The 13,324-nt window shown below is 49.0% G+C and overlaps 1 protein-coding gene across 1 annotated transcript in view; it reads left to right on the top strand.

The window, feature by feature from the left end:
- Positions 1-6,611: 6,611 nt before the first annotated feature.
- The window catches only part of PPP1R26 (protein phosphatase 1 regulatory subunit 26), a 36,050-nt gene continuing 29,337 nt past the window's right edge, over positions 6,612-13,324 (top strand). The window contains exons 1-2 of the mRNA XM_077284784.1: positions 6,612-6,955; positions 8,659-11,987. Coding sequence (XP_077140899.1) covers positions 8,713-11,987 — 3,275 coding nt within the window. The 5' untranslated portion in view covers positions 6,612-6,955; positions 8,659-8,712. The remainder of the gene's footprint in view (positions 6,956-8,658; positions 11,988-13,324) is intronic.

Raw genomic sequence — 13,324 nt, forward strand, 5'->3', positions numbered from 1 at the left:
TGGTCTTGACTGATCACAAAAATCTGATTTACCTCGAGTCTGCCAAGCGCCTGAATCCTAGACAGGCTCGTTGGTCGTTGTTTTTCTCCCGTTTCAACTTCGTGGTCTCATACCTGCCTGGTTCGAAGAACGTGAAGGCTGATGCACTTTCTAGGAGTTTTGTGCCTGACTCTCCGTGAGTTTCTGAGCCGGCTGGTATTCTCAGAGAGGGAGTGATTTTGTCTGCCATTTCCCCAGATTTGCGACGAGTGCTGCAGAAATTTCAGGCGGATAGACCTGACCGTTGTCCACCAGAGAGATTGTTTGTCCCGGATAGATGGACCAGCAGAGTTATTTCCGAGGTTCATTCTTCGGTGTTGGCGGGTCATCCTGGGATTTTTGGTACCAGAGATTTGGTGGCTAGGTCCTTCTGGTGGCCTTCCTTGTCGCGGGATGTGCGTTCCTTTGTGCAGTCTTGTGGGATTTGTGCTCGGGCTAAGCCTTGCTGTTCTCGTGCCAGCGGTTTGCTTTTGCCTTTGCCTGTCCCGAAAAGGCCTTGGACGCACATTTCCATGGATTTTATTTCGGATCTTCCAGTATCTCAGAAAATGTCTGTCATCTGGGTGGTGTGTGATCGTTTTTCCAAGATGGTCCATTTGGTGCCCTTGCCTAAGTTGCCTTCCTCCTCCGATTTGGTTCCTCTATTTTTTCAGAATGTGGTTCGCTTGCACGGCATTCCTGAAAATATTGTGTCTGATAGTGGATCCCAGTTTGTGTCCAGGTTTTGGCGGACTTTTTGTGCTAAGATGGGCATTGATTTGTATTTTTCGTCGGCCTACCATCCTCAGACTAATGGCCAAACCGAGCGAACTAATCAGACGTTGGAAACTTATTTGAGATGTTTTGTTTCTGCTGATCAGGATGATTGGGTGACTTTTTTGCCATTGGCCGAGTTTGCCCTTAATAATCGGGCTAGTTCTGCTACTTTGGTTTCGCCTTTTTTCTGCAATTCTGGTTTCCATCCTCGTTTTTCCTCGGGTCAGGTTGAGTCTTCCGACTGTCCTGGGGTGGATTCTGTGGTGGATAGGTTGCAGCAGGTTTGGAACCATGTGGTGGACAATTTGAGGTTGTCACAGGATAAGGCTCAGCGCTTTGCCAACCGCCGCCGCGGTGTGGGTCCCCGACTTCGTGTTGGGGATTTGGTGTGGCTGTCTTCTCGGTATGTTCCTATGAAGGTCTCCTCTCCTAAATTCAAGCCTCGCTTCATCGGTCCTTATAAGATCTTGGAAATCCTTAACCCGGTGTCTTTTCGTTTGGATCTCCCAGCATCGTTTGCCATTCATAATGTGTTCCATAGGTCTTTGTTGCGGAGGTATGTGGTACCTGTGGTTCCTTCTGTTGAGCCTCCTGCTCCGGTGCTGGTCGAGGGCGAATTGGAGTACGTGGTGAAGATTTTGGATTCTCGTATCTCTAGACGGAGGCTTCAGTATTTGGTTAAGTGGAAGGGCTATGGTCAGGAGGATAATTCCTGGGTTGTCGCCTCTGATGTTCATGCGGCCGATTTGGTTCGTGCCTTCCACGCGGCTCATCCTGATCGCCCTGGGGGTCTTGATGAGGGTTCGGTGACCCCTCCTCAAGGGGGGGGGGTACTGTTGTGAACTCTATTTTTAGGCTCCCTCTAGTGGTCACAAGCGGTACTGTGTAGTGTTGTCTTTCTGCAGGTTGGCTGCATCAGCTGGTTCGTTATCCTTGGTTGGTTTCCTATTTAGCTCACCTGGATACTCAGTTCCTTGCCTGCTATCAATGTATTCAGTGCTCTTCAGATTCCTTGTGACTACCTTGCTCCCAGTCTCTCCAAGACAAGCTAAGTTTTTGTTTGTTCATTTTTTGATTATCAGCATTCATCATGTTTCTTGTCCAGCTTGCTAAAATGTGATCTCCTCGCTTGCTGGTTGCTCTAGGGGACTGAGTTTCTCCCCCCACACCGTTAGTTGGTGCGGGGGTTCTTGAAATCTCAGTGTGGATATTTTGTAAGGGTTTTTTACTGACCGCACAGACCCCTTTTCTATTTTCTGCTATCTAGTATTAGTGGGCCTCATTTGCTGAATCTGTTTTCACCCCTGTGTATGTGCCTTCCTCTTACCTCACCGTTATTACATGTTGGGGGCTTCTATATCTTTGGGAATTATTTATCTGGAGGCAAGAGAGGTCTTTCTTTCTCTCTAGGGGTAGTTAGTTCCTCAGGCTGGCTCGAGACGTCTAGGATTTTTAGGCACGTTCACCGGCTACCTCTAGTGTGTTTGGATAGGTTCAGTTTTGCGATTAGTTCAGTTTACCACCTCCCTAGAGCTTGTCCTATGTTTGTTACTTAGCTGGAGTAATTTGTGATCCTCAACCACTAAGGATCATAACAGCACACCTTCTAAGATACCTCCAGCCAATAGCAGGGAGGTATCTTGTATAAAAGGCACCTAATAGGGAGGTGACTAAGCAACACTGATTCATTAGTTTGGAACTAGTGAGTTGTTATGTCCCCTGATCCTTATATGGCCAGCTCCATGTATCCGAACCCCTGGTCTGTGCATGGTGAGTTCCTTAACCTGCTCCCCAGGACCGTATGTGGCAGTGCTCGAGCCTGTTTCCCTGGTCCATGTGTGGCCAGAGCCCGAACCTGCTTCCCTGGTCTGTGCGTGGCCAGCGCCCGAACCTGCTTCTATGGTCCGTGTGTGGCCAATGCCCGAATCCTGAAACCGCATCCTGCGGAATCTGAGCTCTAAAGCCGCTATGTGGGAATTTTAACCTGTTCCTGAAATCCGTGTGTCTGAATGTGTATCTATCCTAGTACTCCAAGTTGTCTGGACTGTTATATCAGTCTCTGAATCCAGCCCTGTCTATGACTCTTTGTCAGTATCTTTCCTGCCCGAGGAGTAGTCTGAACGGAGCCAGAGTCCAGTCCGTATCTGATTACCTGATCCTTGTGGTCAGCAGTTGCAGTATTAGGGACTGCACATGAGTGGTCAAGCCTGATTCCACCATCAGGAGCTCCAGTGAACACCAGGAAGCCGTTTAGCTACACCCCTCTTAGGTAAGCCTAGCCCCATGGCACAGTGGGTCCACAAACCACATGCGCCACCTGCGTGTGTGACATACTCACGGGGTGGAGGCCTCTCCTATAATACAGGGGATGGAGGCCTCTCCTACATTAAACGGGATGGAGTCTTCCCCTATATGACTCAGGATGAAGGCCTCTCCTATATTACACGTCATGGAGACCTCTCCTATATTACATAGGATGGAGGCCTCTACTATATTACACAAGATGGAATACTCTCCTATATTACACAGGATGCAGCCTCTCCTATATTAGAGACATCTCCTATATTACATAGGATGGAGGCCTCTCCTATATTACACAGGATGGTGGCCTCTCCTATATTACACAGGTTGGAGGCCTCTCCTATATTAAACAGGACAGATGCCTTTCCTATATTACACAGGATAGAAGCCTCTCCTATATTACATAGGATAGAGGTATCTCCTATACAACACAGAATGGAGGCCTCTCTTATATTACACAGGATGAAGGTCTCTCCTATACTACATAGAATGGAGGTATTTCCTATATTAAGTGAGAAGAAGGTCTCTCCTATATTACACAGAATGGAGGCTTCATCTATATTAAACTGGATGAAAGCCTCTCCTACATTACACAGGATGGAGGCCCCTCCTATATTACACAGGATGGAGGCCTCTCCTATATTACACAGAATGGATGCCTCTCCTATATTACATGGGATGACGGCCTCTCCTATATTACACAGGATAGAGGCCTCTCCTATATGACATGGGATAGAAGCCTCTCCTACATTACTTGGGATGGAATCCTCTCCAATATTACATAGGATGGAGGCCTCTCTTATATTACACAGGATGAAGGTCTCTCCTATACTACATAGAATGGAGGTATTTCCTATATTAAGTGAGAAGAAGATCTCTCCTATATTACACAGAATGGAGGCTTCATCTATATTAAACTGGATGAAGGCTTCTCCTATATTACACACGATGGAAGTTTCTCTTATATCACAAGGGATGAAAGCCTCTCCTATATTACATATGATGGAGGCTTCATCTATATTCCACAGGATGGAGGCATCTCCTATATTATACATGATGGAGGCCTCTCCTATATTACACATGATGGAGGCCTCTCCTGTATTACATAGGATAGAGGCCTGTCCTATATTACACGGGATTTAAGCCTCTTCTATTTTACACAGGTTGGAAAGCCTCTCCTGTATTTGAGAAAAACAGCCTTCAATACCTATTTCTCATCTGACAGAAGCTGTATCATAAGGGAACATACAAGTGATTCCACTAAATTAGAATATCATCAAAAAGTTTATTTCAGTTCTTCAATACAAAAAGTGAAACTCATAAATTATACAGAGTCATTAACAGCGAAGTGATCTATATCAAGTGTTTATTTCTGTTAATGATTATGGCTTACAGCTATTGAAAACCCCAAAGTAATTATCTCAGTAAATTAGAATAATTAACAAAAAACACCTGCAAAGATTTCCTAAGCATTTAAAAAGGTCCCTTAGTCTGTTTCAGTAGGCTCCACAATCATGGGGAAGACTGCTGACTTGACAGATGTCCAGAAGGCAGTCATTGACACTCCACAAGGAGAGTAAGCCACAAAAGGTCATTGCTATAAAGGGGCTGGCTGTTCATAGAGTGCTGTATCCAAGCATAATAATGGAGAGTTGAGTGGAAGGAAAAATGTGGTATTAAAAGGTGCCCAAGCAACAGGGATAACGGCAGTCTTGAAAGGATTGTTACGAAAAGGCCATTCAAAAATTTAGGTGAGATTCACAAGGAGTGGACTGCTGCTGGAGTCATTGCTTCAAGAGCCACCACACACAGACGTATCCAGGACATAAGCTACAAATGTCACATTCCTTGTGTCAAGCCACTCATGACCAATAGACAATGCCAGAAGCGTCTTACCTGGGCCAAGGAGAAAAAGAACTGGACTGTTACTCAATGGTCCAAGGTGTTGTTTTCAGATGAAAGTAAATTTTGAATTTCATTTGGAAATCAAGGTCCCAGAGTCTGGAGGACGAGTGGAGAGGCCACAATCCAAGCTGCTTGAGGTCTAGTGTGAGGTTTCCACAATCAGTGAGGGTTTGGGGAGCCGTGTCATCTGCTGGTGTAGGTCCACTGTGTTTTATAAAGACCAAAGTCAGCGCAGCCGTCTACCAGGAAATTTTAGAGCACTTCATCCTTCCCTCTTCTGACAAGCTTTGTGGAGATGGAAATTTCATTCTCCAGCAGGACTTGGCACCTGTCCACACTGACAAAAGTACCAATACCTGGTTTACAAACAGTATTGCTGTACTTGATTGGCCCGCAAACTTGCCTGACCTTAACCTTTATCTATGGGGTATTGTCAAGAGGAAGATGAGAGACACCAGACCCAAAAATGCAGACGAGCTGAAGGCTGCTATCAAAGCAACCTGGGCTTCCATAACACCTCAGCAGCGCCGTAATTGATGCAAAAGGAGCCCCGACCAAGTATTGAGTGCATTTACTGAACATACATTTCAGTAGGCCAACATTTTGGATTTTAAAATCATTTTTCAAGCTGGTGTTATAAAGTATTCTAATTTACTGAGATATGACTTTTGGGTTTTAATTGGCTGCAAGCCATAATCATCAACATTAACAGAAATAAACATTAGTGATGAGCGAGTATACTCGTTGCTCGGGTCTGCCCAAGCTTGCTTGGGTGGTCACTAAGTATTTGTGAGTGCTCAGAGATTTTTTGTTGACGCAGCTGCATGATTTGCTGCTGCTAGACAGCTTGAATACATGTGGGAATTCCCTAGCAACCAGGCAACCCCCACATGTACTCAGGCTGGCTAGCAGCCATAGGTCCACAGGTCTTGGGGGCTGTGTTTCTTCAGATTGCAGCATGTACTGACCCCTGAATAAGATGAGATGCTGTTTGACATGACGGGGACAATTTTACTACATTCTTGGAGAACCTTTTCACTGGATTGGTGGATTGGCTTGGGGGGCGCTGCCGGTCTACGGGTTGGGGGCTTTGTCCAGGGAGACTCACAATGCATCACTGGGTGATATGTATTGATACAAAGTCTCCAGGACTGTCCTGATATTATGGGGTGTCATTCCAGACGTTTATGGCTTAGACGGAAACCCAAGAGATGAAGCCAGTAATGGTCGAGGTGATACAGCCATAATTCCAATTCAAGCATCATGGCATGACCTGTCTGATCCCGACAACCGCTTATAAACAGGTACTCATGGCGGAGATGGGAACATTCCTTTAATTATTGGCGAGTAAGTTAAAGGGAGTGTCCACACATACTGATGTGGCTGGACACCAGTTCATGCAATGCAAGCTGCAGAGCAGGGGCGATAGAGAACGTCACAGCATCACATTTACACAGAAACAACATCGCCAGTGATCCAGACATTGGTGTAATCATGTGGCCAGGTTAAACAGCCAATCAGGTGAGAACTTTTATTTTCCAGGCTGTTACCTGATTGGTTGCATTTACTATAGGTGGGCTGTGTGGCACTACAGCTCCCAGCATGACCTTACGGCAAAGAAAAGAGCAAAATGAGAGTCGTAGTGGCGTGCACAGGGCGGATGATTTGAGTTGTGGTCGACCTCACACAATGGAGCGGTCTCTCAGGCACACGCGGCCTACTAGCAGTAGCGAGGCCTGTTCACGTCGCCATGGTGACAGAGGGAGGACGCACAGAGCTTTGGACGTGATGACATCGCGCTGAACGTGCGGGTTCCCGCCGTGCGGCTTCTGCTGCGGAGAGGTCGCGGGTTTCTTGCCGGTGTACTGTCCACAGCTTGTTCGGCAGCTCTTTCCCCCGGGATGGGCGGGGATCGTGTCCTCCGCGCTGGTCTGAGGCTGGAGTGGCCCGAGAGGTGAGTGCGAGCGGGAAAGAGGCGGAGGGGCCTGAGCGGAGACTAGGGAGGAGGCGGCAGCACAGCCTGGAGCACAGGTCCAGGGAGAAGAGAGGAGACAGGGCGGGGAGCGCCGCGGTGCAGGGACATGGAGGCCGCAACCACCGCCCGAGCTCTGTACGACCACCACCCACTAGAGGGGACACTGCACACCCCATCATGCACTGCAGCGAACAATGCATCCACTGCAGCGACCCCCTATCATTTACATTGCCAACCCCCTCTTAAATCATGCACTTAGGGGAGCCCCCTATCATTCACACGGCGCCCCCCCCCCCTATTATTCACTGCAGGGGACCCCCACCCTGTCATTCACTGCAGGGTCCCCCCCACCCTGTCATTCACTGCAGGGTCCCCCCCCACCCCCATCATTCACTGCAGGGTCCCCCCCCACCCCCGTCATTCACTGCAGGGTTCCCCCCACCCCCGTCATTCACTGCAGGGTTCCCCCCACCCCCGTCATTCACTGCAGGGTTCCCCCCACCCCCGTCATTCACTGCAGGGTTCCCCCCACCCCCGTCATTCACTGCAGGGTTCCCCCCACCCCCGTCATTCACTGCAGGGTTCCCCCCACCCCCGTCATTCACTGCAGGGTTCCCCCCACCCCCGTCATTCACTGCAGGGTTCCCCCCACCCCCGTCATTCACTGCAGGGTTCCCCCCACCCCCGTCATTCACTGCAGGGTTCCCCCCACCCCCGTCATTCACTGCAGGGTTCCCCCCACCCCCGTCATTCACTGCAGGGTTCCCCCCACCCCCGTCATTCACTGCAGGGTTCCCCCCACCCCCGTCATTCACTGCAGGGGACCCCCCTGTCATTCACTGCAGGGGACCCCCCTGTCATTCACTGCAGGGGACCCCCCTGTCATTCACTGCAGGGGACCCCCCTGTCATTCACTGCAGGGGACCCCCCTGTCATTCACTGCAGGGGACCCCCCTGTCATTCACTGCAGGGGACCCCCCTGTCATTCACTGCAGGGGACCCCCCTGTCATTCACTGCAGGGGACCCCCCCCCCCCCTCCCCGTCGTTCACTGCAGGGGACCCCCCTCCCTGGGGACCCCCCTCCCCGTCATTCACTGCAGGGGACCCCCCCTCCCTGGGGATACCCCCTCCCCGTCATTCACTGCAGGGGACCCCCCCTCCCTGGGGATACCCCCTCCCCGTCATTCACTGCAGGGGACCCCCCCTCCCTGGGGATACCCCCTCCCCGTCATTCACTGCAGGGGACCCCCCCTCCCTGTCATTCACTGCAGGAGACCCCCCCCCCCCCTCCCTGTCATTCACTGCAGGAGACCCCCCCCCCCCTCCCTTTCATTCACTGCAGGCGACACCCCCCCCCCCCTTTCATTCACTGCAGGCGACCCCCCCCCCCCGTCATTCACTGTAGGGGACACCCCCCCCATTCACTACAGGGGCTCTCCCCACCCCCAAGCACTGCGCACCGTAATCGTCCGCTACTGGGGGAGCACTAAATACTCCATCATTCTGCACACCCCATCATTCTGTGCATGGTCACTGCACACCCCATCATCCCATGCAGAGATAACTACATGATCCTCAACATGCTCACTGTTATAGTGCTGGTTCTCTTTAATATTCCTTCAGTTGTCTACTTTTTATGAATAATTTTGTAGATTCTCACTTTTTTTTCCTTTCTTTTCAGGACGTGAGCTCTTCTGGAGTGTTTATATTTGCAGCCATCGCAGCTGTAGCTATAATGTTCCTTCTGAATGCCCCTCCTCCGGCAGCTTTTCAGACACAATGGACGCCGTTTGGGTGTAACGTCCCGTGCAGAGTGCCCACGTCCCTTCCACAGCCTGCACAGGTTGCCCCCGAGGTTGAGGGCATCATAGACAGTCCACAGAGTGAGTCTTCTGGCACTGTGACCCTCGAATATGAGCGGATTATGCAGAAGAACAGAAAGGGGGAGCTTATTGTCAATGGAGGGCTGAGATCCAGTCCTGCCCTCTTCAGGGAAAACGCCAGAGAAAAGGCCACATTCATCGTCCCAGCACATTTCAGAGACACTATAGAGGAGGACTCTGATTTCATGGGTCTTGCTCTGGAGTCGGACAGCGATGATTCTGTAGACAGGGGAATAGAAGAAGCCATCCAGGAATACCTAAAGAACAAGAGTACCACTCCACCTTTGTCCTGCTCGCCTGCAGCGAAAATACCAGACCTCCCTGAAAGTGATGGAGAACAAGTAAAATCCGCTCAAAATGATGTCCCGGCTAGGAAGTCTCCTGTCAAAATGGTGACGTCACCCAAAGTATGTGATTTCTTTCCCGAGCCCAGCCGGTCCAGATGCTCATCACCAGACAGTGTGGGGAGCGACGACTCCTTCGAGGAAAGCATCAAAAAGGAAATTGAGCAGTTTTTGATTGAGAAGAAGCTGCAGAACAATGTGAATGAGACCAGCCCTGATAAGAAAGCAACAACCGGTCACTCTGCAGCCAAACTAAAACCAAAACCCACCAAGGTAGAGAAACCACGCCCCAAGCAGGCAATTAAGGGGCCGGCTGTGAAAACAGTCTTAGAAAGCTTTGATCTACTTCCTAAGAATCTTAAATCTAAAGCAGAAAGCTGTAAAAGTATCGTTTGCCCCAAGACTGTTCTCAACTCCAATATTCAGAGGCCACTTCCTCCTGCCCAGAGTTCTGAACTGTCAGACTCCAGCAGTGATGATGGGATTGAGGAGGCCATTCAGCTGTACCAGCTGGAAAAAAGCAGATTAGAAGGAACCCTTAGCTCCACTCCTAGGACCTCTCCAGACAAAGATGGGAAAAACACAGCGTCTGATGGTGGTCTCTGCCAGGTGAAGAACTCTCTTCTCGAACCCCAGAAGAAGACCACAGACTATAAGAAGAGGAAACTGCCCAACTTTAAACCCACTGCTTCTCAGAACCTCCCAAATAAGAGGGCGCTGCATTCTGGAGATGAAGCAGCAGCTACGCGTAGGGCAGAGACTGCAGCAGAACTAATGTGTGCTGAGGCCATACTGGACATCTCTAAAACAATATTGCCTTCACAGCCGGAAAGATCTTTTGTTGCTTCACAGAACAAGCCGGCATCTCCATGTTCTAGCGACAGCTCAGTTGACAGTGATGACAGCATAGAGCAAGAGATAAGAACATTTTTGGCCCATAAAGCTCAAGTTGAGAGTCTTTGCATGACCTCAGCCAAACTGCCCCCAAAGGAACAAATGTCCGAACCCCAAAAACAGCCATTCCTCCCCAATACTAAGGCTACTGGGACTAGTAAAGGCAAAGGAAGTGAAAACAAATTTGTACTTAAGGACTCTCCTAGGAAAGGTGTCGGGCCTGTGAATGTTGATAGCAGCCCAGGACATTCATCCTTGAGTAAACACGTACATGGAGAGACTATAGAGACTGGTCCTGGGGGCTTTCCTAAACTTCCCTGCCAAGCAGAGGACTCCAGGCATCACATTATCCAGGCTATGGAACGTCTGGAGTCTTCTCCGGGAGCAAGCGGAGAAAAACGGAAACTGTATATAAAAATGAGGAGCAACTGCAGCGGAGATAAGAGCAGCTCTCTGGACAGCGATGAAGACTTGGACTCTGCTATAAAAGACTTACTAAGGTCCAAAAGAAAATGCAAAAAGAGACCAAAGGATGGCCGACCGCACTGTAAGAAGAAGGTCCGATTTGTGGAGACCGCCACCAGACTGTTGGAACCAGTGGGTGTTATGGATCAGAAGGATTGCAGCCCCACACCCCTGGTTGTCAAAAGCTGCCTCGTTGTTTCCAATGACGCAAAAGATAATTCCTTCAAAAAATCAAAGACTATCTTGAAACTGAAAGATGAGAAAAAGATCCCCGTGGGAAATGCAGAGTTGTCTTCTGTTAGCAACACTGTTGAGTCCACACTTCCTTGTGCCTCTGACAAGTCTGTGAAAATAAGTAGTGCCTTGCCCGATACCCAAGACAGCAGCTCAGTGGATAGCGATGATAGCATAGAGCAAGAAATACGGAAATTTCTGGCTGATCGAGCTAGAGAATCTGCGGAACTTACTACCACCCAAGAGACAACTGCACCTTCGATCGCTCCAACTGTTAACAGGACCGAGGCTAATCCAATCTGCTTTATTAATCAAACAACCATAAAGAAGGAGCAAGGGGTGTTGTCGAGCTCCGTGACTGAGACCATTCTCCAGAAAGTTCGTGAGAAAGATCGCTCTAGCATGCCAGCGACACAGCGTCTATACGGTTATAGAGATGACGCAGCCCCAGGCGTAAGGCTGCAGCAACCCAAAGGCATAGAAAAGACAATTTCTCCTGTCCGCAGTGTCATTGTCAACAGCGAGTGCTTTGTAGATCAAAACAGGATTGCAAGGCCAATGGAGAAAGTGCTGCCAGCTCCTCCGGACAGGGTGCTGATAAGGACTGGTGTGAACAGTTGTCAGGGAAGCATCCCCATCTCGGGAAACTTTGTTGCTGGTCTTAAATACATTTCAGGAACTGAGCAGCAGCTTCTATTGAACGTGGGGAAGTCGGGGGCTACCAGGTTGGCCACTGACTTCTACAATCCTGGAGGAGCCATCGCTCAGCTGGGAAATTGCCAGAACAAAACACTTATTTTAGAGCAGCCTAAAGTTGTACAAGCCCCTGCATTCTCTCTAGGCGCCCCCATGGTCCACCCCGCACTGTACGTCGTGACTACCAAAGTGATGCAAGAAACTGCCGGCTCATTGTGTCTCCCCATCAATGCTGCCACCTATGACCCTGGCCTGAACTTAATGAGTATTCAGTATTGTCCGGGTCAGGTGGCTTCCCACACTACCCCATTCTCCTTTCAGCAAACCCGAAATAGTGATACCATGATCATTGCCCCCAGAAAAGCAGGAGAAATCCCCACCTTCATTACCAAAGCCAGAGCAAGTGAGACGACGGCAGGGATACTAGATGGAGAAAGCAGGTCCCGTAATGTAACTGAGCGAGCAGAAGGTAGAAAGGTGCAGAAAGATGAGGTGTAAGTACTAGAGATGTATTATAGATGTATATAGAGAAGTGACCTGAGGCATGCCTTGGCATTCGCCCCCTTTTGGGGTGAGGGGTCAGGTATATCCTAAACCCCATAAATGCATATAGACAAAGCAATGTGTAACTTTTCTACTTTTACATTACTAATAGGGATTTGCTTTTGGAGTAAACAGGTGATTTATATATGAGGACTGCTGTATCTGATCCTGGAGCAGGAAACGTGGCCCATAGACGATTATATACTGTATACAGCCCTGGGAAGAGGGGAGGATAATGCAGATTTTGTGTGCCACCTTGGTACCTCCATATTAGAGCAAAGATGGTCATAATCCTGTGCCAGTAATCACTCCAGGCAGGTGCATGTGGATTAGCTCTACCCCTGGTGGTCTGCTTTACAGGGAATGTGTCGGCTATATATTTTTATTAGATTGCACCATAGGAATAAGTAGACCTGAAAATGTTCATTGACTTCTATGGGAGAATTTTGTGGGCATGATCTGCGACTTTAACAGGGGTCATTGTGTGGGGTAGGAGGTGAGCTGAGTCCATTGTCTTTTTTGAATGGTGGAAACTGGTCCTATTTAACTTTTTATTTTTTGCTGTCAGGGAACTAAATCACGTGATCTCTTGATTGAGGGCGAATCCTTCCAATATTTTAAATGTTATAAATGTGGCATGTGTTGAAAGATGGTGGACCTGGGGACTTTACTACACCGTCTGCAATGACAACCCGCTGTCATGTTGGAAGGGCATTGATGAGAAGGAAAGCTTCTCTTTGTATCACCACAGATGCTTGGCTGCTATTGACCACAGCATCTAAGCGATTAACTGGGATTGGTGTCATTTCTGATGTCGGCCATTACAGCAGGAGTCCAGCTGTATATGACAGCCAGCTCCCTATGTAAATCGTGTGGTCTGTGCTGTTGGGCAGACACCAATGCTCTGATGTACAGTGCTGATCAAAAAGAGGTTAAGGGGTTGTCCACTTACAGGAAAGTGGTTACCAAACTGTGTAAAATAACAAACTTGGCATATACTAATCCTCCCTGAGTCCGGCGCCGGCTCTCCACCACTGCTCCATTCCTGGCGATGGCTGCAACACGATGCATTACTGCTGTAAGCTGAGCTACTTGACTGGTCCAGAGCGGTTTCGCCAAAACGCAAGGCACAGCGGCGGGAAGCTGGCGCTGGGCTTTTGCAGCGCGAGTACCTGCTGAGGTTTTTTTTTTTTTTTTTAGGTATTTCAATCAGTTTGAGGCCCACTTATCTGAAATTTAGACAACCCTTATAAAAAAATTACATTTATAAGGAAATTTTGTAGAGAAA

The sequence above is a fragment of the Ranitomeya variabilis genome, chromosome 2, assembly GCF_051348905.1.
Source record: "Ranitomeya variabilis isolate aRanVar5 chromosome 2, aRanVar5.hap1, whole genome shotgun sequence".
Classification (NCBI taxonomy): Eukaryota; Metazoa; Chordata; class Amphibia; order Anura; family Dendrobatidae; genus Ranitomeya; species Ranitomeya variabilis.